The sequence below is a fragment of the Melospiza georgiana genome, chromosome 12 (assembly GCF_028018845.1).
Source record: "Melospiza georgiana isolate bMelGeo1 chromosome 12, bMelGeo1.pri, whole genome shotgun sequence".
In the NCBI taxonomy this organism is placed as follows: Eukaryota; Metazoa; Chordata; class Aves; order Passeriformes; family Passerellidae; genus Melospiza; species Melospiza georgiana.
Window position 1 is genome coordinate 10,014,270 of NC_080441.1, and position 27,745 is coordinate 10,042,014.

At 39.4% G+C, this 27,745-nt stretch overlaps 1 protein-coding gene across 7 annotated transcripts in view; it reads right to left on the reverse strand.

Moving 5' to 3' along the window:
- Positions 1-27,745, reverse strand: part of TENM1 (teneurin transmembrane protein 1) — a 769,900-nt gene that overhangs the window by 85,686 nt on the left and 656,469 nt on the right. For 6 of the 7 annotated variants that reach the window (XM_058032978.1, XM_058032976.1, XM_058032971.1 and 3 more), the window contains 3 exons: positions 12,844-13,029; positions 11,726-11,749; positions 9,324-9,470 (listed from right to left, as the gene is read on the reverse strand). In XM_058032978.1, the coding sequence (XP_057888961.1) occupies positions 9,324-9,470; positions 11,726-11,749; positions 12,844-13,029 (357 nt within the window). The remainder of the gene's footprint in view (positions 1-9,323; positions 9,471-11,725; positions 11,750-12,843; positions 13,030-27,745) is intronic. The other variant, XM_058032977.1, reaches the window with a different exon arrangement.

A 27,745-nucleotide genomic window follows, 5' to 3' on the forward strand; every position in this document is an offset into this window, starting at 1 on the left:
AGGAAGCTGAAACAATATGAGGCCTCCAGTCTAAACAAAAGCACACGGGAAGGGATGGAGGAGTTCATAACATAAACCAGTCTTTTTCAGTGTGTTCTGATAAGAAAAAAAGTGTTTTGGGTTGAAACTTGAAGAGCATGCTTGGAACTGCAAGGAAAAAATATTGTTTCATCTATTTTTTGTCCAAGGAGTGAAGCTCTCTATATTCTTCATAACAACTGAAAAGCATCAAGCTACAGATGCTTTTCAGCAGATCATCCAAATCTACAAATATTAAAGAATTCTACTAGTTCTGAAAATGTCATAAAAACGTTGAAATCTCTTGCTGTGGTTTGTACTGGTAGTTGCTCTGCCAGGGGAAGGGTTATGGCAGTGACAAGTCTTGCTCAAGGAACCAACTAATTTTCTGGAAGATGCCAATTTCTACAAGCTCACCACTGTCTACCTAAGAAACCTGACAAACTTTGGTCAAGCAGATTTTGTGCCTAATCAAAAAAAAAAAAAAAAGGAGCACTTATTTCAGAATAACAGTATCCATGGGGAAACTATTTTGGAGTCATTTATTCCACTCTAGCAATTCTGATTAGTTTTTTTCCTGGTCAACAAGCTATTAGATGTGGGAACTGAGCTGACCTGATTCTCTAATATATGTAAGAAATAAAAGTGAGAGGTCACAGAAATATTAGAATATGAAGGTCTGCCTGGGAAAGAAACAGCTACAAAAATAACACTTAACTATTTTGCTTTTTCTATTAGAGTCCTCATTTTCCTCTGCCTCAGTCAAGAGCTTACATACCTGCTGACCAACACAGTGCATTCAGGCTGGACACAAAAAGAAAACAAGGAAAGGGAAAGCAGTTTTCCATCTTCCAGTCAGACTCAATTTTTCTCTTTTCTTTGCAGTTTACTTGTCAGCAACAAGACTGCCTTATAAACTCTTCCAGATTGTGCTAATGGAGTTATTCTGGTTTGAATTACTTGCACCTGGTTTCATTTGCCTCTTCAGCCTCCCAGGGCTACAATAGGGAAGGTTTCCCATTAGGAGGGTGTGAAGTCCCAGAAGCACATGTGAACAATCATTTTGAGACTGGTGTGAGCCCTAACAGCACTACAAATGTATGAAGTGCTGGATTCAGCAGGAACAACTTACAGGCAACAAAGGCTACAAAGTCATCAGAGAAAGAAACTGCTACCCAAAATGCAAAGGAGCAGGGTTCTAGGTCACACACCATCATTCATGGGCTCTCTTTCTCTCTCATGGTGTTTTTTTTTAAATATTTTGATTGATCAATGGCAATTTATTTCAATCTCCTTTCAGAATCATGCAGAATGAAAGAGAAGACATGTTAGGCTCAGAGAAGATGCTTCATGGGCAGTAAGGCAAGAAGTGCAGAAGCAGCAGCTTCTCTATGCACCATTAAAATCATGTACTTGGCCCAGACTGCCGTGTGTATTTTAGGACAATTAACTACAATTATCTGAATAATGAAATTCCAGCTTTTCTCCAAACAACCAAAATTTAGAAGAGAAACTGACTTGCATAGAACTTAAAAATATTTTAATCATTTTGTGAAGAAGTAAAATAATAAAACACCTGTTTCAGGGCAAACAGGGAACTCTTAAGCCAAAACAAATCTTTTTTCCTCTCTAGGCTCATTCAAGACATTGGTTTTAAATTAAACGATTTAAAAGAAAAAAGTAAAAAAATCCAAATCTAAGACCTCAAAAAAAACCTCCTATAATTTAGCACAATATCCATCAAAATGAGCCAGGCAAACCAAGCTGGTACAGAATCACAAGCTACATATGGAGGGAGGTTGTGATAATGCAAATTGTATTAATAAGTGCACATGAGGACAAAATTTTCAACAAGCCAATCCTATTTGAAATTAGAATTTTAATCCAGGAGAATAACCCAGGGGAAAACAATCCCAAATAAATCTCGTTTATAAACTATATTGTCAAATTCATGCACTTGAAAATGCTACAAATACATTAGTCAGTTCTCAACCAGTGGTCACAATTTTAGTTAAATTTCCATATCAGGAACCAACTATTAAAAAGCTCACTGTGTTAGCAAATCAGCAGGGTTTCTTTTAAATCTCAGGAGACAACAGCCAGGAGTATGAACAAACTACTACAAACAGCAAACACTGTAATTCATACAGCAGGAGATCCCTGTATACTCAAGTTTCTACTGTCAAATACCCCAAAGAGCATCACAGCATAGGTGCAGACTAAAATGTATTACAGATGTGTAAATGGTTTTGGTTTGTTATTAGCATTTTAAAATTTATTTTATATGAAAGACAGGCACATTCAGAGTACACTACAGACTTCTATAATAAAGTGATTTACATTTTGATGAATCTGAAATTATGGCTTCCCATCCTCCAGGTACTTTCTTTTGTGTGCAAGGATAATGATGAACTGGGATTTTTGTTTTGAAAGTGAATTAGAAAATTAAAATATGTTTAATGCTACTGCTAAAACAGAATTTACAAAGATCAACTTCAAGATAGAAAGCACTTCATAGTACTGTTTAATAATTTAAACAACCTCAAAGCGAAGGCAGAGCATGCCAAAACAAGTTCCTCTGTTTTCAGTCACAGTACTCCTATCTGCATTGCAATAGATACAGAACTAGGACAAGATTTTCCCATTCCTTTGCTGGGGAATAGATTTTTTTCAGGAAGCCTTCTATAAGGAATGATATTAATATTTATTGGGTCAGGACTGTGTGTCAATGGAATCACACAAAGTTTTCCATCAAACAAAGTACATTTTCTTGCTTATACATTTATATATATATATATTCCTTCTTCTATATGATGGAAGGGATGTCACAAGTGCTGTGAAATTACTTCCTCAGCCATGCTTCTGCTGCAGTCATAGCAGGCTCATGTTGTGCTTTTCTGATGTAGCACATTTTCTGATGTACACATTGGGCAGCAATCTCTCTTCTACAGGCTTGATCACCTTCAGCAGCCAGAAAAATTGGCAATGGACCTGTGGCTATGGACCTACATCTCCACTGTCTACCTTCCAGCAATATATATCTCTCTACTTTCTATGTCTGGAAAAATGCTGCACAGTAAGTGCATTTCATATGTTTTGCATTTGAGCTTTCCATGTGGTGCAGAATACTTGTGTTAAGTTATCTTTAAAATAAAATAACATAACAGTTGGAAACAAAAAAGGCATTTTGTCAGCTCTAAGTTAATTGCAAGAACATTGAACAAGTCATATTCTGTGCCTGATACAAACACCTGTCACCTACTTTTCAAATCCCAGCATCTCTATTCTTCTCAACCACCCTTGTAGTACTTGCAATTCATGAGCACAAATATGGCAATATCATGATAGCTCACATCCCTGAAAAAGGATCTGTATCCACAGTTGGTACAAATTGTCTAGATACAATTCCAGGAGCACCCAAGGACAGTAGAGAGGCACTGCATGGGAACACTGGTAAGGGGACAAAGAACAAAGTGGTTCACACCAACAGTGGTGGCTTCCCTACCTCACCAGTGAAGCACACAACAACCTGCACAGCAGCTTCTTTTCTATTAAACCACTGGGACACTTCATTAACTGGCTATGAAAATGAAAAATTCAATCAGACTCTACCTCCCATGTTACTAATGTTAGTTGTTTTAATAAACCATCCTCTATCATTAAATTCTGGTGAGGAAAACATAGCTAGTTAGCAATAAAACTTACAATTGCTCTTCTTCAGCTTAAAAGTTCATTAAATGAGCAGAGCTCTCACCCTTTCAATATTTTTTCACCATGCAGAAGATGTACTGAAATTAACTACCTGGTTAATGTAAACAAACAGATTTGAAGTTTTATGGTAATATCAAACCCAGAATACTACAAGAAGTGGTGTAGATGCTTATATGGTGCACAAACATGTATGCAGACATGCTCACAAACACATCCTAATGATGCACTTGCTCAGTGACACAAAAATCTAATCTCTAGATTAGATATGTTGTGCTTAGTTTTGGTCACCAGGATATAAAGCCTTTAGAAAATGTCCAAAGCCATTAGAAAATGTCCAAAGCAGAGCTATGAAGATGGTGAAAGCCCTCTAGGGGAAGCCCTAAGAAGAACATCAGAGGTCATCTGGCTTGTTTCTGGAGGAGACTGAGGAAGACCTCACTGTGGTCAACACCTGCAGAGGGACAGGCACTGATCCCTCCTCTCTGGTGACCAGTGACAGGACTTGGGGGAACACCATGAAGCTGGGGAGGTTTAGGTTGGATATTAGGAAAAGGTTCTTCACCCAGAGGGTGGTAGGACACTGGAACAGGCTCTCCCGGAAAGCTGCAACAGCACAAAACCCGACAGAGTTCAAGAAGTGTTTGGATTACACTCAGATAACATGGTGTAATTTTTGGGGCTGTCCTGTGCAGGATCAGGAGCCCCACTTGGATGATTCTTGGGGTCCTGTTCAACTCAGGAAATTCCACAATTCTGTAAGTACCAATGAGTTTGATTTTCACTGCTGCAGAGCTACCCAGAGGGGTGTGAGTGTAGCAGTGCACTCCTGCTCTGTCTATAGTGATCCCAGTGAGTGCAAGCCAGAGATGGAGCTATGAGATCTGTGTTCAGAACATTTTCACAGAAAGTAAAAAATGGGATTTAAGTGTCTCCTTAAATATTGCCTGTGCTGACTTTATTCACCACAGGCTCAGTTCAGTCTAATTAGTGTTGCCAGGAATCCAAGCAAACGGAATCAAAGAGTAACTTCAGAAGAGACGAAGCAGCAGCAGCAGCAACTGTCAAGAGTCTCTAATGCTTATTCATATGCATTAATTCAAAGTGCCCAAATTTTATCCATAATACATAGCAGGCAGCAGACAGTGAGGCTGTTAACTGGGAATGCTGGTGTTTATATAAGGAAACCCATCAGTGCGCCTATGGAAAGGCTGTGACTGTTTTACCCAGTGAGTCCCAGCAGCGTTTGGCCTTCCACACTGGGGACAATACAAATATATCAGGGTTTTCAGAAACTCTAAGTATCCCTAGAGAGTCCTTGCTGCTCAACAACAATGAAAACCATTCCCATCAGTATTATTTATATTGGGTAATAATAGCATATTACTTATATATGGACTCAATATCTCTGTGATGGATGGGTTATTAAAACGCCAATGGACGGGTCAGAAATACATCAATATTTTAGCAGCACTGGTTATCAACCCAAGGCTATGCTGAGTCATATATCTCCTTGTGCTTGGAAAAGCTTGGAGAATGCTACAATAACTGTCTGAAGTGACTGAAGGCATATTTGGAAAAGAATTCAAAGCTTGTAGTAAACAGCATTTTCCTTAAAAACAAACTGGCAAGATTGATTCATGAAAGACAAATGATAAAAGGAGATGCAGGCAAATTTAAAAGGGAGATCTGTATCAAAGAAACTAATGGGAGTGACAGGCTGCAACTTTCAGCTTGAGACAAAGACCTGTTTGTGCAGCAACTAGGTAAATATATGTCCAAAAACCAGGCAAATTGTAGCTTGCCTACAACTGAGTGGAGTGTGACCCATGAGTGCCTTGTGTGTCCCCACACCTCAGCAGTGTGTTCTGCCTCCTGCCCCAAGACACAGGCACTTTGCCTGCAAAGAACTCAGCAGAGCTTTCTAGAGATCTTTTGGAGCTACTGGAACTTCCAATGAATCTAAACTAGTGGCAGGACATGAGGAAATGACCTGCTCAGATGAGCTGAATTGCTCATCTTATAAACTGAAATCAAGTCAGTTGTGACAGGAAAGGAGGAGGATAAGGAATGGGGAATTATGCTGAGGGAAGCCACAGTGAGGGAAAGGCCCCACTGCAAAGGACACCTGCTTGACTCCTTGGCATTTTTTAATGGACATCACACTGCTAACAGACTGCAGAAGCACTCCATGAGAGCAAGTGCAAACCATGCCATCGTGCATCTGTTATAATGCTAAGACCTTTCCACTGATATTTGTAGTGATATTTGAACAGGTAAACATGCCCTTAAGCCTGCAAGCAGGAAAAAGCTAACAGAGACTTATGAGCTGGAATGGAAAAGGCAGCTCTGGTACAGCCAGGGAACAAGTGCAGCAAATCCTAATGGGGCTCTAAAAGAAATTGCACTTTCCCTGCCCCCGAGAGTCGTTCCACATGTGTTTTATCTTACCACCACCAGGAACTGCACCAAGGGGGTCTTGGCGCTTCAGTGGCTGCAGGACCAGGACGACTGTGAATATGCTTATAGCTTTTCTTTATATGATTATATCAGTCCTTAAAAATTTATTTTTTAGTACTTTTTAATACTTAATACTTTCCCCCTCCCAAAGCTTTGTGCTCTTAATACAGGGTAAACAACAACACCAACTCTTCCTCATGCCAATTAAATGATATTACTGAATCCTTATGGTTGGGACTAACCTGTTTTTTTTTTTTACTGTGTCACTGAATATAGTTTTGAATTATAAAAATCTCAGGTTTTCCATCCCCAAAAATACCATGTGATAAATCAACTGAAAAAATAATGTAAAACTACACAAAATTATCCCTTTGTCTAAGTCCTAAAATTAGAGTTTGTTTGAAATTATAATTGCTGAACTTTACTTCAGCTTTGTTCTTTGGTGGTGACCTCCTCCTCATGAACTTGAAGCACAAAAGGACTGAGATATAAATGTTTGATATAAACACAAATGGAATGACTAAGACCTTTGCTAGGTGAGAATTCCATTATTTGGCCTATAAAAGGGCACCTAATTATCTCTTGGGCTATGTGTCACTGACTATGTCACATCCTAAGGCCTTAGGAAGCTACTACCTGTCAGCTGTGTTTAACTCACCTCATCAGCTGATGTTTAACTTACATCAGCTGCAGGGGAAAATACTATTAACTTCCATCCTGATGAACCTACTCCAGGTGTTTAGCTTGGTGGATGAAAACTTGCTATGCCACCATAATATTCTCATAGTCAAAGGCTCAACCTCCCAGCAAACAGGACTTAAGAGGTAATGTCACACCTCCTTCCCAATTCCTGATTCCCCTGTTGTGTTGGTACACAAACCCTGAAACACACAGCTTCTGATTTCATCTAACACTGATATAACTCCAGTGGCTTTAGGGGGAATTTTACTAATTTATACTTATGCCAAATAAGGTCCTACAAACATCATATATGTATAAAGAGAAGTGGTTATAATATGTAGATATAATTTTCTTTTCTTATAGGAAATTGTGAAGAAAACTTAATTACATTTAGCCCATCTGTAGTAGTCAGATTAATTAAATATTTATCTCTGCACTTATTCTCTAATTTTAATGTCAACAGAGCTGTCCTAGTCCATGTTATGTTCCCATTAAAAAGGGAAAAGAAAATTGCTTTTAAAACCTGCAGTGAAACGATGTGAAGTATCTGCCTTAAACTGACAAATTCAAGGAGATTTAGAGTTATAAGTGCCAACTCTTCCAATAACTCAGTGTTATTGCAGAATATAAAGCACCCAAAATCACAGTACAGGGCAGTTTATAGAGAGCCAGTTCACAGAGAGTATCAGAAAATGCTTTCCATACATTGAGGCTAACCAGGGTTTAGTGGGCAGATCTAAGAGTGCAGTGAGTCAGAGGCTCGGGTAGCGGGGGAGAGCAGCGACAGATGGGAGAGCACAGGGGGCAGGGACACCAGCTGTGGGACCTTGTGTGACAGGGACACTCTCCAGTGCAGGAGAGCACAGACAGTGGGCACAGACAGGGCTCTTGGACCTCTTGGAAATAAAGTGGAAAAGGAAGGATATGAGAGGAATAAGGAGATTTTGAATAGGGTTCAGAAATAAGGAAGCCTTTGCCAAAGGACAGCAGGGTCTTAGAGCCCACAGGATACAAAATCAGAAGGTCTCAAAATATATCTGTAAATGAGGAATCATCACTGAGTCAGAATGTTTCTATTGAGGTCCCACAGTGACCTCAGTTCTTGGACCTACATCAAGCTTAATTTATCAATGACCTAGAAGAAAACACAATCATCATAGAAAGGTTTGCCCCTACAGTCAAGTGTAAGATCGCATCCAGGACACTGATATGGTCTTCAGGTGTGACAAAAAAAGATAACATGTATTTTAATACATGTCAGTGTACAATCTAAGGAAAAAAAATTGGCTATGTTTGGGGCTGATCATATAATCATAGAACTGTATGGGTTGGAAGGGACCTTAAAGATCCCCTTGTTCCAAGCCCCTGCCATGGGGATGGGTATCTTGCACTGTTGCAGGTGTCTCAGAGCCTGATAAAACCTGGCCTTGAATCCACTCTCTGCTGCACAGCTCTGAGGATGGGACAAGCATGTGGTAAGGGATGGTAGCAGGTGAAGGAGAGAAAAGCAATAGTCCTTGACCGTTCAATAAATGACAGAGTCCAAAACAGACAGGAAAAATAATTAACTCTGAGAGAAACCAGTCAGGAATATTGTGGCTTCTCTCCCACTGGCAAGTTTGAAATAGAGCTGGATGTTTTTTCTTTAAAAAAAAATCCCAAAACCCCAACTCTTGTATTAGAACAAATTACTGGAAAGGAAGTAGAGACCAATGTATGAAAGAACTATGATTTCCCCAGCAAACCTAAAACTTATGCAACCTTAGAATGAAATCAAGATCACAGAGAACTGAGAGGAGCACTTAGTGCCAAATTATTCAACTGATAGAAAGGAGCAAATGATTATTTCAGTACAAGGCTCTGTTTACAGTACTTTCCAGAATCTCTTCTGCACACTTTCTACACCAGTTCCCTCAACAGTCCTTCAAAAGTAGGTCCAGATAATTGCAAGAACTGTGCTGTGTCTCAGTAGAAATATTAAGAGAGACTAATGTTAAAAGCAACCGCAAATGTGCACTTTATGCTTGCATATATATTAAATTAATAATAATAGAAGTCTAACTGGATGCATTTTGACAGGCACAGAGGTTTCTTTCATTTGGGTTTCTCTTGGCTGTTTTTTCTGAAAGACTGACAGAATTATAAGGAAGAGTGGAAAGGAGATACAGGAAATTACGTATTAAACTTTTGTTTTGTTTTGCTTTTTATGAGAAAAAAAGCAAGTAGTGGGATTGTAAATATGGCCAAAGATATTTTTTGCCTTCAGTAGCATCCAGCTCAAGGGTCTGTGTCCTCACTGTGTTACTTCAGATGAAGTCAGTGGAAAAACTGTCTTGAGCAAACAGACAAACATTGACATTTTGTGATAAAAAGGAAAGCATACACCAAAACTATGGATTTAAATGGCAGTCAAGGATGTGACAGATAAACAAAGACACATGAATTATGTATCATACCTCCATCATTGTCCAGGTTATCTGCACACACCATTTCCATGACAACGTTACATCCTGAGCCACTCCAGCCCACTTGACAAACACAGTGCCACCCATTCTGATCAAGAGTGCACCTCCCATTTCCATAACAGAGACCTGGGCAACCATCTAAAAAAGAAAGTATGAATAAAAAGCCTTCATGAAGGGATATTTTCTCTTATTTTGCAGTTGCAATTATTCATTAACATTCCTACTTCTAGCACTATACTTGCTGCCTTCAAATGTTCACAGCTTGAGAGCCACTTACATTTCTGGCCAAATATGGAAAAATCCCCAACTGTGTCCTTCCCTGTGCTTGCCCAAAAGTAATTTCTCAGTGAGGAATAAGGATTTTTAGTGTTTAATATTTTGTGCAGAGGAGTAAAGTGAGTAAAGTCATGGTATAAAGTCATGTCCATCTCTTCCTCTATTGAAAAATAAACTATAGTTCACTAACAATATCACACACATAGTCAAGATTTATATCAAAGATACACATGGAAAACATTGTCTAAATGACAAACTGGCATCTGTGGACATAATCCCACACATTGCAGGGAGTGGAAGCGACCTTTTTATTCTGTTCATAAATACTCATCTGACTGAGAAAAAGCCAATTTGATTTATGCTACAACACACTCTTCCCACAGAAGGCAATTGAGAGAGCTCTGCCTTCCTGTTCCACTCTCTTCCTTTAAAGCTGATTCCAACAGGACCAACACATGCCCTTGGTGGTGCTGATTCTAGACTAAAACTGGACCAAGGACTGCAGCATCCTCTCAATTACAGACTTGCAAGCTCTGAATCAGTAGTAATTTGGACATTCACATCTAGATTTCCTGCCTGTAAGAGTGAGAGAGGAATGGTCTCTTGGATGTGTACACTCATGTCCATCTGCGTGCATGGTGCAGTGCCAGCTCAGACATATCTCAGATCCTCACCATGTCACACATGGAGCCAAAGGACAATGGATAAATCTTGGCAGTAAGACTGACAGAGTGAGTGGCACCAATTCTAAGCTGGCTCCTTTCTTTTTGCCAGCATGGACATACAGGGTCTGAAAGCCCCTGTGCACTTGATATTGATCATCAACACATAGGTGTTATCAAGGAGAGGGCATTTTTGAGGAGGAGAGAAGAATCAGTGCCTGACAGCCCTGAGATGCTTCAATTGGAGTTTGGAGGAGCCAGTTGGAGAATCTGGTCTGTCAGGCTGTGATTCACAGCCCCACATGCAGCACATTTCCTGCTAACTTTACATGAGACACATGATCTCCCTCCTTCACACCCTTGGCACAGTTTATCAATCACATCTGCAAACAGAGGGATCAGAGAGTCTGACTCTCTTGCTCAGAAAACTGGAGATAGGTGGCACCATTTTCTCACACTGAGTTATGGAAGATGCTACTCCAAAACAACATGAACTTGGCAACCACCAAAGATACAGTAAAAACCTCTTTCAGGGAGTTGGGGAAAGGGCAGGATGTGAGAGCTTTTTTGTGTAATGTGGACGTTTTTCCACTTTCAATCACTGTCCTGATGAGTTAATTAATTTCTTGTGCATTATTATATTTTGCTACTGTGTATGGTTACCCCCTAAGTCTATAAATGCAATAAAATGAATGCTTATGTGCTTTTATTATTATCTAATTCCAAAGAAATAAGATGAGAAACAGAAAATAAGCACGGAGGTCTTTCTGAACTCGTGGTTATTTTGGTGCTTCAGTGAGCAGCATTTTTGGGAGGGGCTGTGCACCACTGGTGTGGGGCAGGCACAGGGAGTGCTGTCACACTGGGAAGGTTCTCACACTGACATGAACGAGCAGGACCTGCAGCAATGCACAGGAATCAAATGAACAGCACCAAACACAAAGCAACATCAAACTTAACTCTTGTATCAAATGATTTGAAGAGAACTAGATCACATCTGGCACAGACAGCTTTAGAAAACGAGAGCATTGCTCTAGCAAAAGAAACTTACTTCAAGCATAAATGACAAAAGAATACTTTTTTCACTTCTCATGGGAGACATTATCAACACAAGCTTTTTAGCAAGTCCTCAGCTCTGGCATTACTTTGGATGGTAAACAAGAGCAAAAACTGGATTTGCCTAACACAGCACATCAGATGGCCCTGTAAAACATGCTTACATTGGTACAACTTTGCAAATGAATTGAGCACATTACTTATTAAAAACTGCACTTTCTACTGTAAATCTCTGTGTGTGCATATATATCTATATATATTTCCATAAACAAATGTGTCATCTATTCTGGGAACCTAGCAGTACAGAAGCTCAAACAAAATGAGTAACAGAAAACACTCCATTCCCAATACTTTTGTATATTTTCATTATTTTTTGGAATGCTGACACGAAAAACTTACCTTGAACAGCATCTAAGTAGTGAGCTTAAAAAAGAAAAGAACAAAACTGAGATGGATCAAACTTCTGTACCAAATGAAAATACATTTGCTTATGGCTTGACACCTGGGGGTTAGATATAAAATGTCTCCCTCTTCCTGCAGGCAGATCTATTCCTGCTGCTGTGACCAGAGCATTGTGTTTGTGATCGTTCTCCATTTGATGACAAGCGTGCAGGGACCACACCTGGCACTGCCTGTTCACTGTGTGAACAGCAGGTCTTTTTATCTTAAGTATTTTGGTCCTTCTCTGGATTTGCTCTAAACAATCTCCAGAAAATTAGGCTGTTCCTCCATCACAAACCTAATTCTTGATCTAGTGAATTCTAGAGCTAGGGAATGAATTACGTTAAAATGCTCCAGATAAAGATAACACATTCTAGATTTTTTTTCAAGAAACAAATATGAGACCTTATGCTGCTAATCTCTGAAAATTAGAAGATGATCTCACTTTGGGACATTTCAGGGAGAAACACTCTTAGACTTTGCAAAAAAATGTTCAATTTCATTAAAAATATAACTATTACATTTTTATAGTAGACTAATGACTTCTAAAAAGATCTGAAAGCTTTACCTTATTAGGAATATTGTTAGCAGTCAGTGCTAGGAAAAACACCATTAGCAGTAAGTAAAATATGTAAATCTTCAGACAGAAAGGCAAGATATTTAATGCAAGAATTATGTAAGGTAAATAGTAGCTTTGTTCCCTCACACCTTCTAGTTTTTAAACATTTTTTTCCTTCCTGACTACAAAATTCATGTATGAACACATCTCAAAGATATGTTAGGACTGAGCTATCTTTCCTTTATGTGGTTTTTTAAAAAAATATCTTATTTCCTCTACACAGGAAATAAAAGATTAGTTTAAAAGTTATTAAGTTTTAATAGTTTTAATAATCTACAGAGAGAGATGTGCCACATTGCTGTTCTGTGGGACAGAATGCAGAGGCACATTTTTCACATCTGCCTGGATTCTGAGTCTCAGTTTTTCCAAACAGATTTCAATCAGAATGATGGTGATCTGTGTAGGACTGGATTAAGATTTTATGTATTTCATTTCTTGAGGTACAAAAGGCCCTTACCAATGGTGCAGTGGTCCCCTTCCCATCCTGGGCTGCACTCACACTTGCCGTCCTTGCACTGCCCGTGCTCGGCGCAGTGCGAGTGGCAGGTCCGCTCTTCGCAGGTGGGTCCCACCCAGCCCTCCTCACACTGGCAAATCCCTCTGGAGCACACACCGTGGCTGCCACAGTCCAGGGTACACAGCTCTGCACAGAAAAACAAAAGTACACCACGTGGAACAGCGCTTCCATACTGAAAACAGACTTAGCATCAAGACTAATTCACTTCTGGATGAATGTCACTCATCAGCTGGATCAAACATGGGACTTTATCACTCAGTACTGACCTTATGCAATCTGGCTGCCTCCTTCTTTAGCAGTTATTTATCATTTATTTATTTGGGGTGGGGACTGCAAATGCTGGCTTTGCAGAGGGTAGAGTAATAGGTGGGAAGCAGACAAAACAATGACATGAAAGAGTCTATCTTTTGACTAAATCTTCTGAGACTCAGCTCTAAAATCTCTTACAAACTCAAATATTGTGAACTGAACTAAAGAATAAAGTAGCACATAAAATGCATATATGCAAACCAATCTTACAGATATTCAAATGTCTGTAGTGATGACAAAATGGCTTTCACTTGTAGGACAGAGAGTCACCACAAAAGGAGTAAGAGATGAGGCAAGCACCTCACTCTGACAGCAGCATGCAACATGACATGACTTACAGGCCATTCAGATCCCCCCAGTTCTAAAATGGCTTTCAAGGATTCAGACTTTTTTTTTTCCTTTCTGACCTTCATGAGTCAACTGCTAAGAAACCAGGAAAGCTGTTTCAAGTAACACCTCCTTCAGTGCCCTTGGAAGATTTCTCTGCCTGGGCACTGTAGAAGAGCCCTGATTGTGAAGTGATATGAAAGTCCTGAATTGTTTCAATACACCACCATATGCTAATTGCAATTCTGCTTCTGTGTATACTAAAGTTGTTGTGTGAAAAGAATGGTTTCATTATAGAAAGGTTCCATGTAGTTTGAATTTATTTAGTATAATTATTGTAAAGACACAGGATTTGCTTGTTATCCTGTAATTAACCTGCTACAGAAGTGTCTCCTCCTTCTTCCTCTCAGAAAGCAGCTGATAACACTTGAAGTATAAGCCAAACACTCATGTCTACTCCCATTTCAAATGTCAGCGCTACATATTTAGTTGTGGCAGGATTTTTCCCTTGACAGATTTTAAACAATGATCATTTAGATCTTGGAAGTATTGTATATAAACACCCTTAAAAGCATTTGTAGTGACAAATGCTGTCACTTACATACCAAGAAAAGTTTTTAAAGTTTAAATTGAAACCTTATCTTCCAATCATTTTAACACGAAGAAAAAAGCAGCAGCACAGAACTGGAACAGCACAGTGACATCAAAGACATGCTGGGCTCTGTCTTGAGTGAGAGCTTAGCCCTTATTTTTGGTAATAGCCAGGGTGAGAGCACAGTGCACAATCAAAAAGATGGGTGAGTGACAAACTGCAAGAGCATTGTCCAACTCAAATTCAGAAGCAGAAGGCACGGTAAAGAACATCACACAAAATTCAGTAAAAGCAACTGCATAGTATTGTCCTTAGGAATGAGGACATGATTCTATGATATTCCTGAAAAACAGTATGTAAGACAAGAAAAGAGACTGCTCTATTATATTGAAATGAAAAACTGTGCAGAGTCTGGGGCATTATACCTTAGAAAGTCTTGATTGCTGCCTACTGATCATATATTCATCTACTGCTTCATGCCTTGGACTGCCTGCCTGCAGGTACTGGAAAGGATTTCTTTTTCCTTGCTGCATTTGTCTTGGCTCTTTTGTTTTGCTACTTGTTTGTTCCTTGGAAACCAGGGAGATTGCCTGGAGGACAATAGGAGGACAATAGGAGGACTTTCTTATTCCATTGGTACTGAAGATGTCCAAATACTTGCTCCTATGTTTAGGAAGTAAATTGATCCCACCAGATCACAAAAGCATCAGTCCCAAGCAGACTGGCAGGGAATCACTGGTTTTATTTGAACTATTGTTCCAGCCTGGACATCGGTCTACTCGTAAAATTAAATCTAGCAAATACTTTAAGAATTTAGGCTGCTAGAGGTTTGAGCTTGATCTCCCCTGATCTCCCTCTATTTTAATATAATTATTGCTTTTGATATTTTACTTTAACTGGAAAAGATTGTTAAGAGGATATTAAGAAATATTGTGTAGTTTACAATATACTGAGGTAGGTGGAACTGATGGTCATTTTGATCCTCTGGATTGACATTCTACTACACACACCTTTGCAGCTTTGGGACTGGCTTAGTTCAACTGATTCCAAAACTTCAGAGAAGACTGTAGGCGTTGGAATACAGAAGTGGCAATGGCTGAAGTGGGGAAACCAAGCAATGCATAGAGCTTCTGACCCTGTCAGCAGTGCTAGCAGTTCCTGCCACTTCTCTGTCTGTAAACAGACCCAAGAACCAGCTGTGGAAAACCTTGAACACATTCCCATACATGGCATGCATGGCTGCACTACCCCACAGAATCTGATCATGACAAACTCATCTTCCAAACAAACAAAAGAAATAACAGCATGGAGCTGAAGGCAATGTAGGCACATTCCTACCACAGGGACAGGGATAGATCATGCACACACTTCCCTTTTAAAACCAAAAAGTTAAACAGACCTAAACTGTTAAAAAGTTTTCCATGTTTTCCCTACACATGGAATAAAATGTTTAAACACAACTTAAGGTCCTAATCCTTAATGAAGGGTGGATACTAGATTACTATCTTATAAAAAAATATCCTAGGTCAGTACATACAGTTTTCACTCATAAGGCTACTTTTTTTTGGTTCTGTTTTCCAACACGAGATCATACTGGAAATTAACTTACCTAGTTATTGCATTTCCTTCTAAAAATGAATTTTTTCCCCAAAATATTGAGTCTAAATGATCTTTAATGAAAACCAAGCCCAATTTTGTAAGCACCAGATGTAATGAAATGAGGTTTCTTAGTTTGGACCAGACACTCCTCAGCTACCCTAGCTGACCCTGCAGTTCAGCCAATTCACACTCTGTCATCATTGAGGCAACCTTGAGACTTGCATTCTTTTCGGTGATTTCATAAGACTTCAGAAGTGCTGTTTACTGTGATAATGTATTCTTCTGCAACGTAAATCCAAGATTCTCCACAGACTTCTCATGCAAAGCAAGGGAAATCAAGCCTAATGTCATCCTATTAATGCTGTGGTAGAACATGCAGCTTTAATCCACAGCTAATTCAAACAATTAAGATCAAAAAAAGGATTATCAGTTCAGGTTGTCCTGCTTTTAAATGCAAAACTATTTCTTAACTCCTCCTGCAGATAAACAAGCCCAGAAACCTTTGTGTAGCAGGGAGCCACATTAGCATTTGTGTTTGTATTGAGGGTTTCTGCCAGAGACTGGACAAAATGAGATATTCCAGTGAGGGCTCAGGGACCAACTGCAATGGGAAATTATACAGTAACTTTAACTAGGTAAATAGCTTCAAATAAAGCTGATGTGGCAAAAATTCACACAAAAGTGAAGGTGGACAGCAAGTCATACAACTGTTCAGTTCACGGGAGCATCTTCCTCCTTCCAAAGCAGTTGGTCCTAGAGGACACAGAAGCACCACAAAATGCAGCAGAGCCAGCACAGTGGGAAAGAGCTTTGAGCTGTGGGTCAGTGCAAGCAGCTGAGACAGCCAAAAATGTCTTCTCTGACTGAAACAGCTATTCCACTCCTCCTCCTCCTCCTCTCCATCCATCTCGTGGCTCTGTGATCCCTGCCTAGCACTTAGCATGGGAAACTGGTGAGATGATTCAGATCATGGAACTGTCAGATCATTATTCAGTTTATTTTCCTGGGTTAATACCTGCCAGCTAGCTGAGCTAAATCAGCCCAAGGAGAGATCAAAGCAGCCATACAGGCAGGATGAGGGAGGAGATGCAAATCCAGCCTGGACAGAGACTGTCCTGCTGAGGAGCCACAAGCTGTGCCGTCATCTGACTGCAAAGGACAAGAGCAAAGAGATGACTTCTGTAAGGTAACAAGGGAGGCAGGCAGGTGACAAGAGGAACAGTTTGGATTAGTTGATTCAGGGATATTACATCACAAGCCTTTAGTTGTGCTGCTCCATTAATTGCCATTCATTCCTACCATGTACAGTGCCATGCTCACAATACCTTAGCTACTCGACCATGTTGGTGTTTAGGTTACACAAACCCATCTCTTCCTTGCCACTCCTCTGTGTCACAATTTAGTGGGACATGCACCTGCCTGCCTGAGCTCTGGGCACACCTTGTGCCCAAACTGGGCTGCAGGCTGGTCTGTGAGACCTCACTCCTCAGCACATGTCAATTTTCAGGGTTCCCAGGACACCAAGTCACCCAAATTCATAGTAATTCATGGCCCTGTGGCAGTTTTTGTACCTGTACACTCTGAAATCCAAACAAGGTTCTCTAAATGTAGGCCTGGAAAGGTAATTTTGGTTTTGAAAAGAGCCCAGGCATGCAGAGTCACTGTGAGCATTGTGCTGGCACAGTGCCGGGGGATGGCCTCAGCTGACCCCAGCAGCTTCCTCAGACTTTCATCAAATACAGTTTGCATCAAATCTGAAATTCCAAGTCCTCAGACTCACACCAATTAATGAAGAAGAGATTTAAAAAATGTTCAATTCAGTCTAGAATTTTTACTGACGTGCCCTTAATTCTGAATGCTAATTAATTTCTTGGAAAAAGGCAAATGTGAGCTGTGAACCATTATTTGTACATATTCTTGAGGAGGAGACAAATAGTTGATCATTCCTGAGCTAATCTAAAAAGCATTAAAAATTCACTCCACACTCTTCATTTTAATTACCTAAGTCAACAATGAGTTCTTTCAAATGTGTTTTATAATAAGTTCCTACTTATGTGTTATGAAAAGGGAAATTAAAGCTAAATATTTTATAATTTGTAATGATAGGGAAGATTTTAATGTTAATTCAACATGTGTCAGAAATAACTTCTAGAAAATCATGCTAGGAATACAAAACTATATGTAAACAAATGTGGCCAAATACTATGAAATACTCATTATACTTTTGTTCAGTTGTGAGTCTTGTTCTACAGATAGTCTAAATTTTCAGTATTATATTAATAATTTTGCTATCAATTTTTTAATAAGTGGTTTTCCATAAAGATTAGAAATGAATCTACCCTGACTTTCACCCAATAAGCTTAACTGCTAGAGGCAGCAAAAAAAATCACCTATCTAGCCCTAATAAAGAAGTTTTTTCAATTTAAATATACATTACATTTAATAAGTTTGCATGATAATTTCAACAATGTTACTGAGCTTTTTAAATTACCTTCCTGCTGTGTCCTGGAGACAACACTGTTCTAGCTTTTATTTTCAGCAACTGACTTATTAATATAATTTTTTACACCACAAGAAAGTTCAAAAATGTAAAGTTTTAGGAGTTTCAAAAGCATTTGAGCTTTTTTTTTTCTTTAAAAACTTATGGAAATTTGTTCCCCTTAAAGAAGGTTACCTAGGAGTGCACAGTAGAGCTTTCATGCAGACATCAAATTGTACATATTTGTACTAGAAGAGATGTTATTTTTATGGTACAGCTTATCTTATTTTCCCAATTTACATAAATTTCTTTGGCAATCTAGATGTTAAGTGCATCTGATCTTGGCTTTCCCAGCAGTGTCACAGAACATTAGTTAGGTGTGTAATTTTGAACATTCTTAGTCAGCCACAGCTATGCCAATAAACCATCCCTGGAAGTGTTCAAGGCCAGGCTGGATGGGGCTTGGAGCATCCTGGTTTTGTGGAAGATGCCCTTGCCCATGGCAGGGGAGTTGAAATTGGATCATCTTTAAGATCCCTTCTAACCCAAACCATTCTGTCACCTATGACCAAGCAAGGGAAAGCTTTTTCAGGGGTACAGCAGTACTACATGGGTTTAGCCAGTGTCTTCAAGCTTGAGATGGAAATCAAAGGGATTTGCAAATGTCTTCAAAAAAATAATGCTGAAGTTGTCCTCTGTCAGCTGCCAGGTTTTGTGAACATGTTCCCTTTGGAAAACCGAAATCAGGTTCCTGTGTGGAGAGACAGCAATGGTGCGTTGCCCATCTCTTCCCCATCCTCCACACCACTGAGGAACATGTGATGGGAACTTGCCACAGAACTTAATGTGAAATTTAGTGCCATCAGAAATAAATCAATACGATAGATTATCCCCAAATGACTGATCTATTTTAACATAAATTTATAAAGAATAGAGCTGCAAAAGACTTCACAGGATCATTTATTATAATTTCAAATTAAATCATATCTGGCATCACTGAAAAGCTCCCAGCAACAGAGAGCAGGGCTATACAATGACAGGCAATTCATACCATTATCAGACCATCTTCACAAAAAAATATTCTCTCAATCTGAGTTTCTCTTGCAGCAACATTCCTTATTCTTCTCTTCATGCCTTGCATGCTAATATCTGACACTGAAATATATTAAAGGTCACCTCACAATACCACAACAATGTGCTACCGTTGTGTGAATAAATTCAAAGCAACTCTTCCTGCAAAACTATTGCATTGAATTTATTATCATATATCTCTCCAAAATAATTTTCACAGTCATTTCCAAAGATTCTTTCCTGCCCAAAGTGGGACATGGTGGCCCATCTCAACAAAAGACTCAAAGAGTGAGATTCATCTCACCTGACCTGAAACATTTGTCTGAAATACTTTTCTATTACAGTCTGTTATCAGACTAGAATGCTTAAATTTATTCAGCTATTGATATTTATCCTTTCTGACACTGTCACGAAGCAAGACTATAGCATGCATATAAAACTATGTTAAGCCAAGGAAGAATTATTTGGAAAAAATCTTAAGAAGAAACCAAGTCCAACTCTAAATTGCATCTGCCCTCATTTCTGGCTCTGAACGATGTTAGAGAGGTTCATAGCCTATTTCAACTATTTACAGCTTTCCATGAATTACACAAATCTGGACATGCCTTAGCCCCCTCAAATACCATTCTTTCCTTATGCCTTCTTGATGTCTCCTAATACTTAAATTCATATTAAGTACTCTCTTTCATGCATGACTGATAACCTGTTTCTATTTTCTCTTCAGTAGATTGCTGGGTTTTGTTATGAAATGAATTAGTGATTCCAGAAAATAAACTTTTGTGTGGTCTCACTAGCATTTAAAAAAAAACAAATCAGCACAGCTGAAATCTGAGTAAAGGACTGGCCCAGGCACTCTTTATGTTTTGCTCAGTATTATCTCAGGACCTGTTCTACCAGGAGGCAAAGAGGCATTTCAGGAGGTTGGGTCTTACTCAGTGAGACAAGAGTTGCAGAAAAGGACTATTGAATAGCCAGTAAATCAGAAAATAAATGGGAGGGGGGGATCTAAACTTCACACAGCCCTGACTTATTTGGGATAAGTCAAACAAAATTATTGCACAACTGTGGAAGCGAAGGGAGATGACCCAGCCTCTGATCAGCATGGAACTCCAATTTATTGATCCAACCATGCATATTTTATAACGGTGTTAATTAAGTTCATACATATTGCAAAACCCGAGCTCATCATAGGTTACAGATTAGACATCAACCCCTCCTTTTGTTTTCAATACCTGTGGTTTGTTACTTTTGCTTTCCCATGCCAGCCAAGGACAGAATTTTTACCTGTTATGAAAAAACAGCCTGAGAACTTTGTTGTTTACAGAAATGTGCCTGAGAACTTTGTTGTTTATAGAAATGTGCCTGAGAACTTTGTTGTTTATAGAAACAGGCTTGAGAATTGCTGCTTTCAGCTGCCTTTTACTTTTCCATCAGCCGTATATTTTCATGGCCTCTTTCTATGAGCCATGTTTGAACAAAATTCTCCAACACACAACCATCAACTATATCTACCAAAGGTAAAACTTGCCCAAAACTTCTTCATTCCCCATTCATTAGTTAATTTTTAACCTTCCTACTCTAAGTTCTATGTATAAAACCTTTCTGGAGGCTTGCCTTGCAGTTACCTAACTACCTTTCTTATCTTCTCACCACAGGCCACAACATGTAAAATAAACCCACTGGAACTGAAATGCCATATCCTCACTATTGGTTACTCACAATGTTTCACTACCCATAAAGTGGTGGTTTTAATTGCTCTCTGGAAATAATCCTTCCATCATCTCATTGAACTTATTCTTGATGCATTAGGTACTCTATAAATAACTCTTCTGGCCTCCAGTAGGAAGGTTGCCATTAGCACTACCGAGTATCACAAAATATATGAATGCAATTGCATTTAAAAAGCCCTTTAAGGTATGTTCTGATAATGCTACATCTATTTACAAGTATCTTTTTGAAACTGGAAGCCTCAATTTGCTTGAAAATTTATTTGTAGAAAAGTAATCATTGGACAGACAGAAAAGTCTAGAGGGCAAATACAAGAGAGGCTGGGGAAATGACAGAGCAACTTTTTCCTCTTCTGAGATCTTTTATCACACTTTTTTCACCCAGCTTTATTTCTCATCTGATGAAGATTTTCTTCCTGATCCAAATCCAATTTATATATATATAAAACCTCACTCTATATCGATTTTGCTGGGGTTCAAAATGGTATTTTTACAGTACAAAAATTTAATCAATACAGCCTGAAGAAGCTGGACTGGTAATGGTAAACATACTAACAGATATTTCATTTCAGGCAGCCAGAGCACTGAAAATTGATACCACTGAAAAGAATTCCTCATTTGGCACTGGGAACATCTCTGTTTACTCAGCCACAGCACTGGTGTAAAGGAGAACACAACTATGCTGGGCTTGCCTCACAAGAGACTTCAGCTGCAGAACTTGTCTCATTTCTAGAGATGATACAGGTTGGCAGGTTGGATGAGGCCAGTGTGGGCAATGTTAAAATAAATGAGCAGAAGTATAACTTAATAGCAAGGAAGATTAGACTGACACAGGGCAAGGAGAAGCACATCTGACCAGGACATTTTTAAAATATTGTTGCCCAAGTAAATGTGGAGTTTCCTTGTCAAATTTGGTCCTGTTTTATAATTTGTCTTCACTGTTTAATTTCAAGTTGTACTTGTAGCACAGCAGTGAGATGACAGTCATCACTGGAGACTTATACTCTGAGTAACAAGCTCTGAAATCCTCTGCAACATCCCAAGAACCACAAGAGAAGTGCTGTGCAACGTCTACCTTGTTGGATATTTTGTTTGATCAGGAGATTGGTATGAAAGCAGTCCAGAACAATCTGTTATGAGCTGTGATGAGTGAGATGAAAGCAATGCCTTTGTGCTCACTCACAGAGGGAAAATGCAATCCACAGCTCCTCGGACTGAAAAGCCAGTTGTGCAGGAAAAATGGGAAACCTGTTGAGCAAGTGACAGACCACAAGAATCAGGGAAGGCATGAAGCCTGTGATAACCATGAGGAACATGGAGAACAACCATGCCTTTGTGGAGAAAAGAGAAATAGGCAAAGAGATGGCTCAGTAGGTTCATACACTATAGCTGTCTCCCAGGTACAGCCTGAACTAATATAGCATCAAAAGAAAATAAAGGTTTTGAGACACCTATTTTCAGCAGAAGTTCACCAGATTGTCTGAGGACATCAGAATATGTCTATATAAGCACTAAATCTTCTGTGGTACACAGAACAATGATTGTTAACACTGATTCAGGCTCTGCTCAGAATATAAATCTTTCCACAATTATTCAATTACTAAGTTTGATTACTGATATCCAGTAAAGAAGTAATGATTTATTTAAGCATTATTTGCAACAAGTAGGCACCATCTTTAATTCACTGGCTTACAGGATGATGTTTGGACATACAAAAATTGTGCTGGTCTGTGCTCTGCATGTTGGATGTACTTGCTGACTTTAGTAATGAAGATATATTTTACTTATCCTATTTGAAAGAGCTAAATATGCTGAAATTGGCAATACTTCTCAATGTATGAGAGAAACAGCTATTCAGATTCAGCTCTGTAAAAGCAATTGCAGCCCAAAAGTGACAGAGATGCCATTGTTGCCCAAATCAGACACAGAGCTAGCACTCAGAAGGAAAGGGGATAATGATCTGCAGAACACATATCTATGCACTGGAACTGAATGCTTTTAAAAGGATGTGATTTTTATCTTATTTTTTACACTGAAGAGCCGGTCTACATGGACAGATGGAAATCATGTCAAGCCTGGAAAAGAGAAGCTTCAGGGTGACCTAACTGTGGCCTCCTGAAGGGAGCAAGGAGGAGGGAGAGGAACAGTGGACAAAGGCATGTAGTGATAGGACACAGGGAAATGGCTTTAAACTGAAAGAGAGTAGGTTTAGATTAGGTAGGAACAAATTCTTAACTCTGGGGGTGGTGAGTCACAGACACAGGCTGTCCAGAGAAATGTGGGTGCCTCATCCCTGGAAGTGCTCAGTGCCAGGTTGGATGAGGCTCTGAGCAACCTGATCTAGTGGAAGATGTCCCTGTTCACAGCAGGGAAGTTGGAGGGTGCCTTTAAACCCAAGTCATTCTATGATTCAATGAAAGAGTGAATCAACTAAAATAAGGCTCTGTGTGTTCCCAACAATCAATCTGTATCACAAGAAAAACTATTGTGAGAAATCAAAAGTCATTACCAGCTTCTAAGTAACATCTTAGGTTCAAAGGCAAAAGCAGATGAAGAAGCTGGCCTTGCTTCCTCCCATTTGAGCACAAATAAACAATTCCTTGGACAAACTCAGCAGTGAGGCATGACAAGCTCTTGCACAAAATCAAGGAGTGCAGCCTCAATTAGCACAAGTTCCACAGCACTCAGCATCTGCCCATGAACACTGTGTCCATCCACAGGCAGGGAGCAAACATCCCTGTGCTCACAGCTGAGCCTGGGCAGGTGAGTGCAGACACAAAGCAGCTCCCAGTAAATAAACCATAACTTCCTCTGTGTCAGCAGCACAAACAGAAATAGCAGCATGCATCTGGCAGCTGCTCCCTGTCCGACTGCTGCCAAACCAAAGGTGCAGCTCATGACTTGCATTTTCTCTGTGGAGTCTGGTACCAGCTCCTCAGAGCTGGCAGAGGCACCACCAGGCTGGACACCCTTCTTCAGGGCATTTTTGAATTCACCATATGGGGGACCAGAGCAGGAGTTAACAATCACGTGTCATGTGAACAATCAGCACTCTGCACTCCATCAGAAAATGATTTTGGATCCCAAGGTGATAGACACTATTTTAACAATCTCTTTATAAAATAGCCAAGGCTTCCTGGACTGAACAATGACATACCTGAATGTACACTGTAGCTACAATACACAAGGAGTTTTTGCCCCATTGCCATTTAAATATTGTTGGATAATTATTACAAATTGAATTTTATTTAAACATATTTAAGCAAATGTCCTTAAAGAGGGCAGCGACTGGGAAATCCTTACACGTCTACAGATAGTACCCTTGCAACAATACACACAACCAAAACCCTTAGAAATGCATTATGTAGGGAAGTTCTCATGGGTTTGACTTCTACCAATAGCAGTTGCCTACTTTCAGGGGAAGTTAATATTCACAGACTCTGCTGCATAAATATGTTGAAATGACAGCTATTTTTGTACAACACTTACCATGACAACAAAAAAATATTATAAATATCTGCCTTTTAGGGACTGATGCAGCACATTTTGCACAATAGTTGCTCCAAAATTCACTGAAGGACAAAACCTCTAGTTCTACTGCTCTTTTGTACCCTTGCTCTTACAATTCCCATTTGTGCGTTTTCAGCTGTGAGGAAACAGAAGGTCACTCTAACACAAGAGCCCTCCTTTAAACCATGGTGGTATGGATAATTTGTGAGAGTTTCATCTTTGGATTCAGCTTAGCAAATTAAAAATGGAACATTTCCTATGTCATTCCTGTTCTGTTCATCTGGGCTACTTTTCTCCCTCTACTGCAGCATCCACCAGCAGAACTCTCCCACAGCTCCTCTACTTCAGAGTCCTCTTTTACAAAGGGTTATTGTGGATTACAAGCTTTCCAAAGTCAGAATATCCATCTTGACATTTTCTTTAATACAGACTATTCACGAAAGACCTTTCCATCCTCTACCCTGTCAGTTGTTTCAGCATGGTTCTTAACCCCTGTTCAGCACATTGAGTTCTGTGCAGGTGATAAGGCTGAGATGTAAAAGAGGGATGCAGGCATTTAACTACAAATATACACCCTTAAACCCCTTGCTTACCCTACTTAATTCAAAGGTCCTTGAACCACTTCAGCACCTGAGTTGCTACTGAAATCCCACTTACTCACCAGGTTTTGCTATAGATTATGACAGCAGCTTTATGTTAGGAGCTCTACTTCTGCAATCTGCAGGACCTTGCACCAGGGCTGCCCAAGGATCCTAAGGAGCAGCCCTCCCCTGGGGCTGGCCCAGCACAAAGCACAGTGAGAGGGACATTGCTGACAGGATGGACTCCCTGTAGAGGCACAATGCCATACAGACAGAGAGGAAAGGCTCTGTCAGCCTCCAGAGGGGAGGATAAACAGAACCATTTTGCCATCATCAGAGCAATTTGGCTATCTCCCTCCTGGGTAAGCCAAGAGTTGCTGAGATAGAAGCATCCAAAACTGGGTCTGTGGATTCCACCCTCTGGAAAAAGTAATAGCTTTCTGTGAATTAGACTAGGATTTACAAAAGCTGACTTAAGTAAATTGCATTTACATTGGAATGAGGAATATTTCCATTAATTGCTGAATGAGGTGCAGACAGCAATAGATTAAGAAACTTAATTTTCAGGAAGAAAAAGGAAAGGAAAGGGCCATTATTTTTGGCATATCTGCAAAATAAGCAACAAACAGTTGAAAAACACCCCAAGTTTCCTCATTGTATATCTCATATCCTTGACTCATTCTATTTCTTAAATCAATAAATTACTACATCAGGTATTTTTTGGTTCCCTGTGGACTGATTTAAACATAAAGGATAATTAATTTTTATTAGAGTGCTTCTTCACTACCTTAAATTTCTCATGTTTTAAATTCTGCAGCAACACATATTAAGTGCTCCAATCTTTAACTAGTATTTTTTTAACAGAAACCTTGCTCATCAGATACGTTTTTGCAAACTCTTGCAACTCTACAGGAGATACAAATCAAACCAGTCACACATTGTTTTTTTCTCTTCAATGAAATATACAGTAGTAGGGAAGAGCCTTTCTACAATGTCAGACAATGTACAGCAGGGGAACTTCAATCATCCTTTTAATTAGCAGAGCAGTAACAGGCAAAGCTCCTCACAAATTACAAAAAGAGGACAGTTAGATGAAATTAAGCAAGTCCATCATTTCTTAAGAACAAAACAGCGAAGGACATTTCCAGTATAATTAAAAAGTTCTTGAGATTTGTCTAAAATAGGGAGCAGAGGGGCAGCACCAATGTGCAACTGAGCAGTCTACAGAAAATGCACGACATTACATCATGTACTGAGGAAATTTCAAGGCTATTTTCACTACTGCAAGCTCTTTGTAGTGAACAGCCTTGTCCTTGGTAAATGAGAACGACTGACACCCACATATTGCAATTCCCTAAACCTGAAGAGTTTCTGATTACGATGAAATGGGTTCACCTAATTATTTTTTCAAGCTGCAGTTTTTGATGTTTAATTTTGAAACCTATTTGAGATGTCTTGAACTACATTAATATACTGTATTATGCCTTAATTTCTTTTTGAAGTACTTTCCTGTAAAAAATGCAGACTTCTAATGATTTTTAAATTACTCCACTCTGCACATATCAATTTACAACAATTACAGCATTTTGCATTTTTCAAAGCACTTCAGTTTTAAAGACCTTTTTTGCTTCACAAGATATCGAAGGAAGAGGCTGCTGATTCATTTTTACCCTTTGTAAAATTACCACCAATCTTGCTAGGAGAGCTTAACCAAAAATAGATATGCTAAATATATACCATCTCCATATAATCATTTTAGGATGAATGTTTTTGTGACTAAGAACTGCCAGTATTCTTTTCCCAATCATAATTAGGTTGCTTCAGTGATATAAATGGATTCAGCAGAATTATGACAAATGTCCTGGAGTAAGGGGACAGAAACTGGCCTACTTTGTCTGAATAGAGCCTAAAGAAATGAATGCAGGACAGGATGTCAGAGGCATCAGCTCTGTCACAGATTTCTCAGTCTATAATATTTTAGGCACAGTGCTGCAATTAATTAGTGACTCTGGGCTGGATTCTCACCTAAAACACTCTGGGACTGCACTGCTGGTATCACTGCAGTTACACTAATTTATGCAAGGTTCTGCCCCCCTGAACAACTCTGTCATCCATTTTCTCTTGATTTCTCTCCCTTAATCTCAAGGCTCCATGTTAAAGGTGTCAATCTGAGAACAGAAGATGAGTTTTTTTGTTCAGTTGATGCTGCACCTTCAATTAGCCAGAGCTTGCCTTCTACCTGACAGGAGCAGTCAGCACTACGAGTTTGATTTTCTCTTTCTGAAAAGCACTGCCAGACACCTCAAGGGGAGATGACTCATTAACATCAAGGCATTTTGGGTGACAGCCTATAAATAAAGCAACAAAGATCCATAGACAGTAAGTAGAAAGATGTATACTGAAGTCCTGGTGATATTAAAATAGTGCAATATGAGTCTTCCATCCTACTGACTGTGTCATTTATCAGTAGATCACACCCCTACTGCCCAGGTCAGCTGAGATGTATGCTGAAGGTCTCACTGATAATGGATTTTCACACACTATCATAACAGGGTTCAGCATGGGGTAAAGATGCTGAGACTCTGAACTACTCCAAAGATGACCTTTTTCAGTACAGGTGACTTTCAGAAAACATATTATATAATCA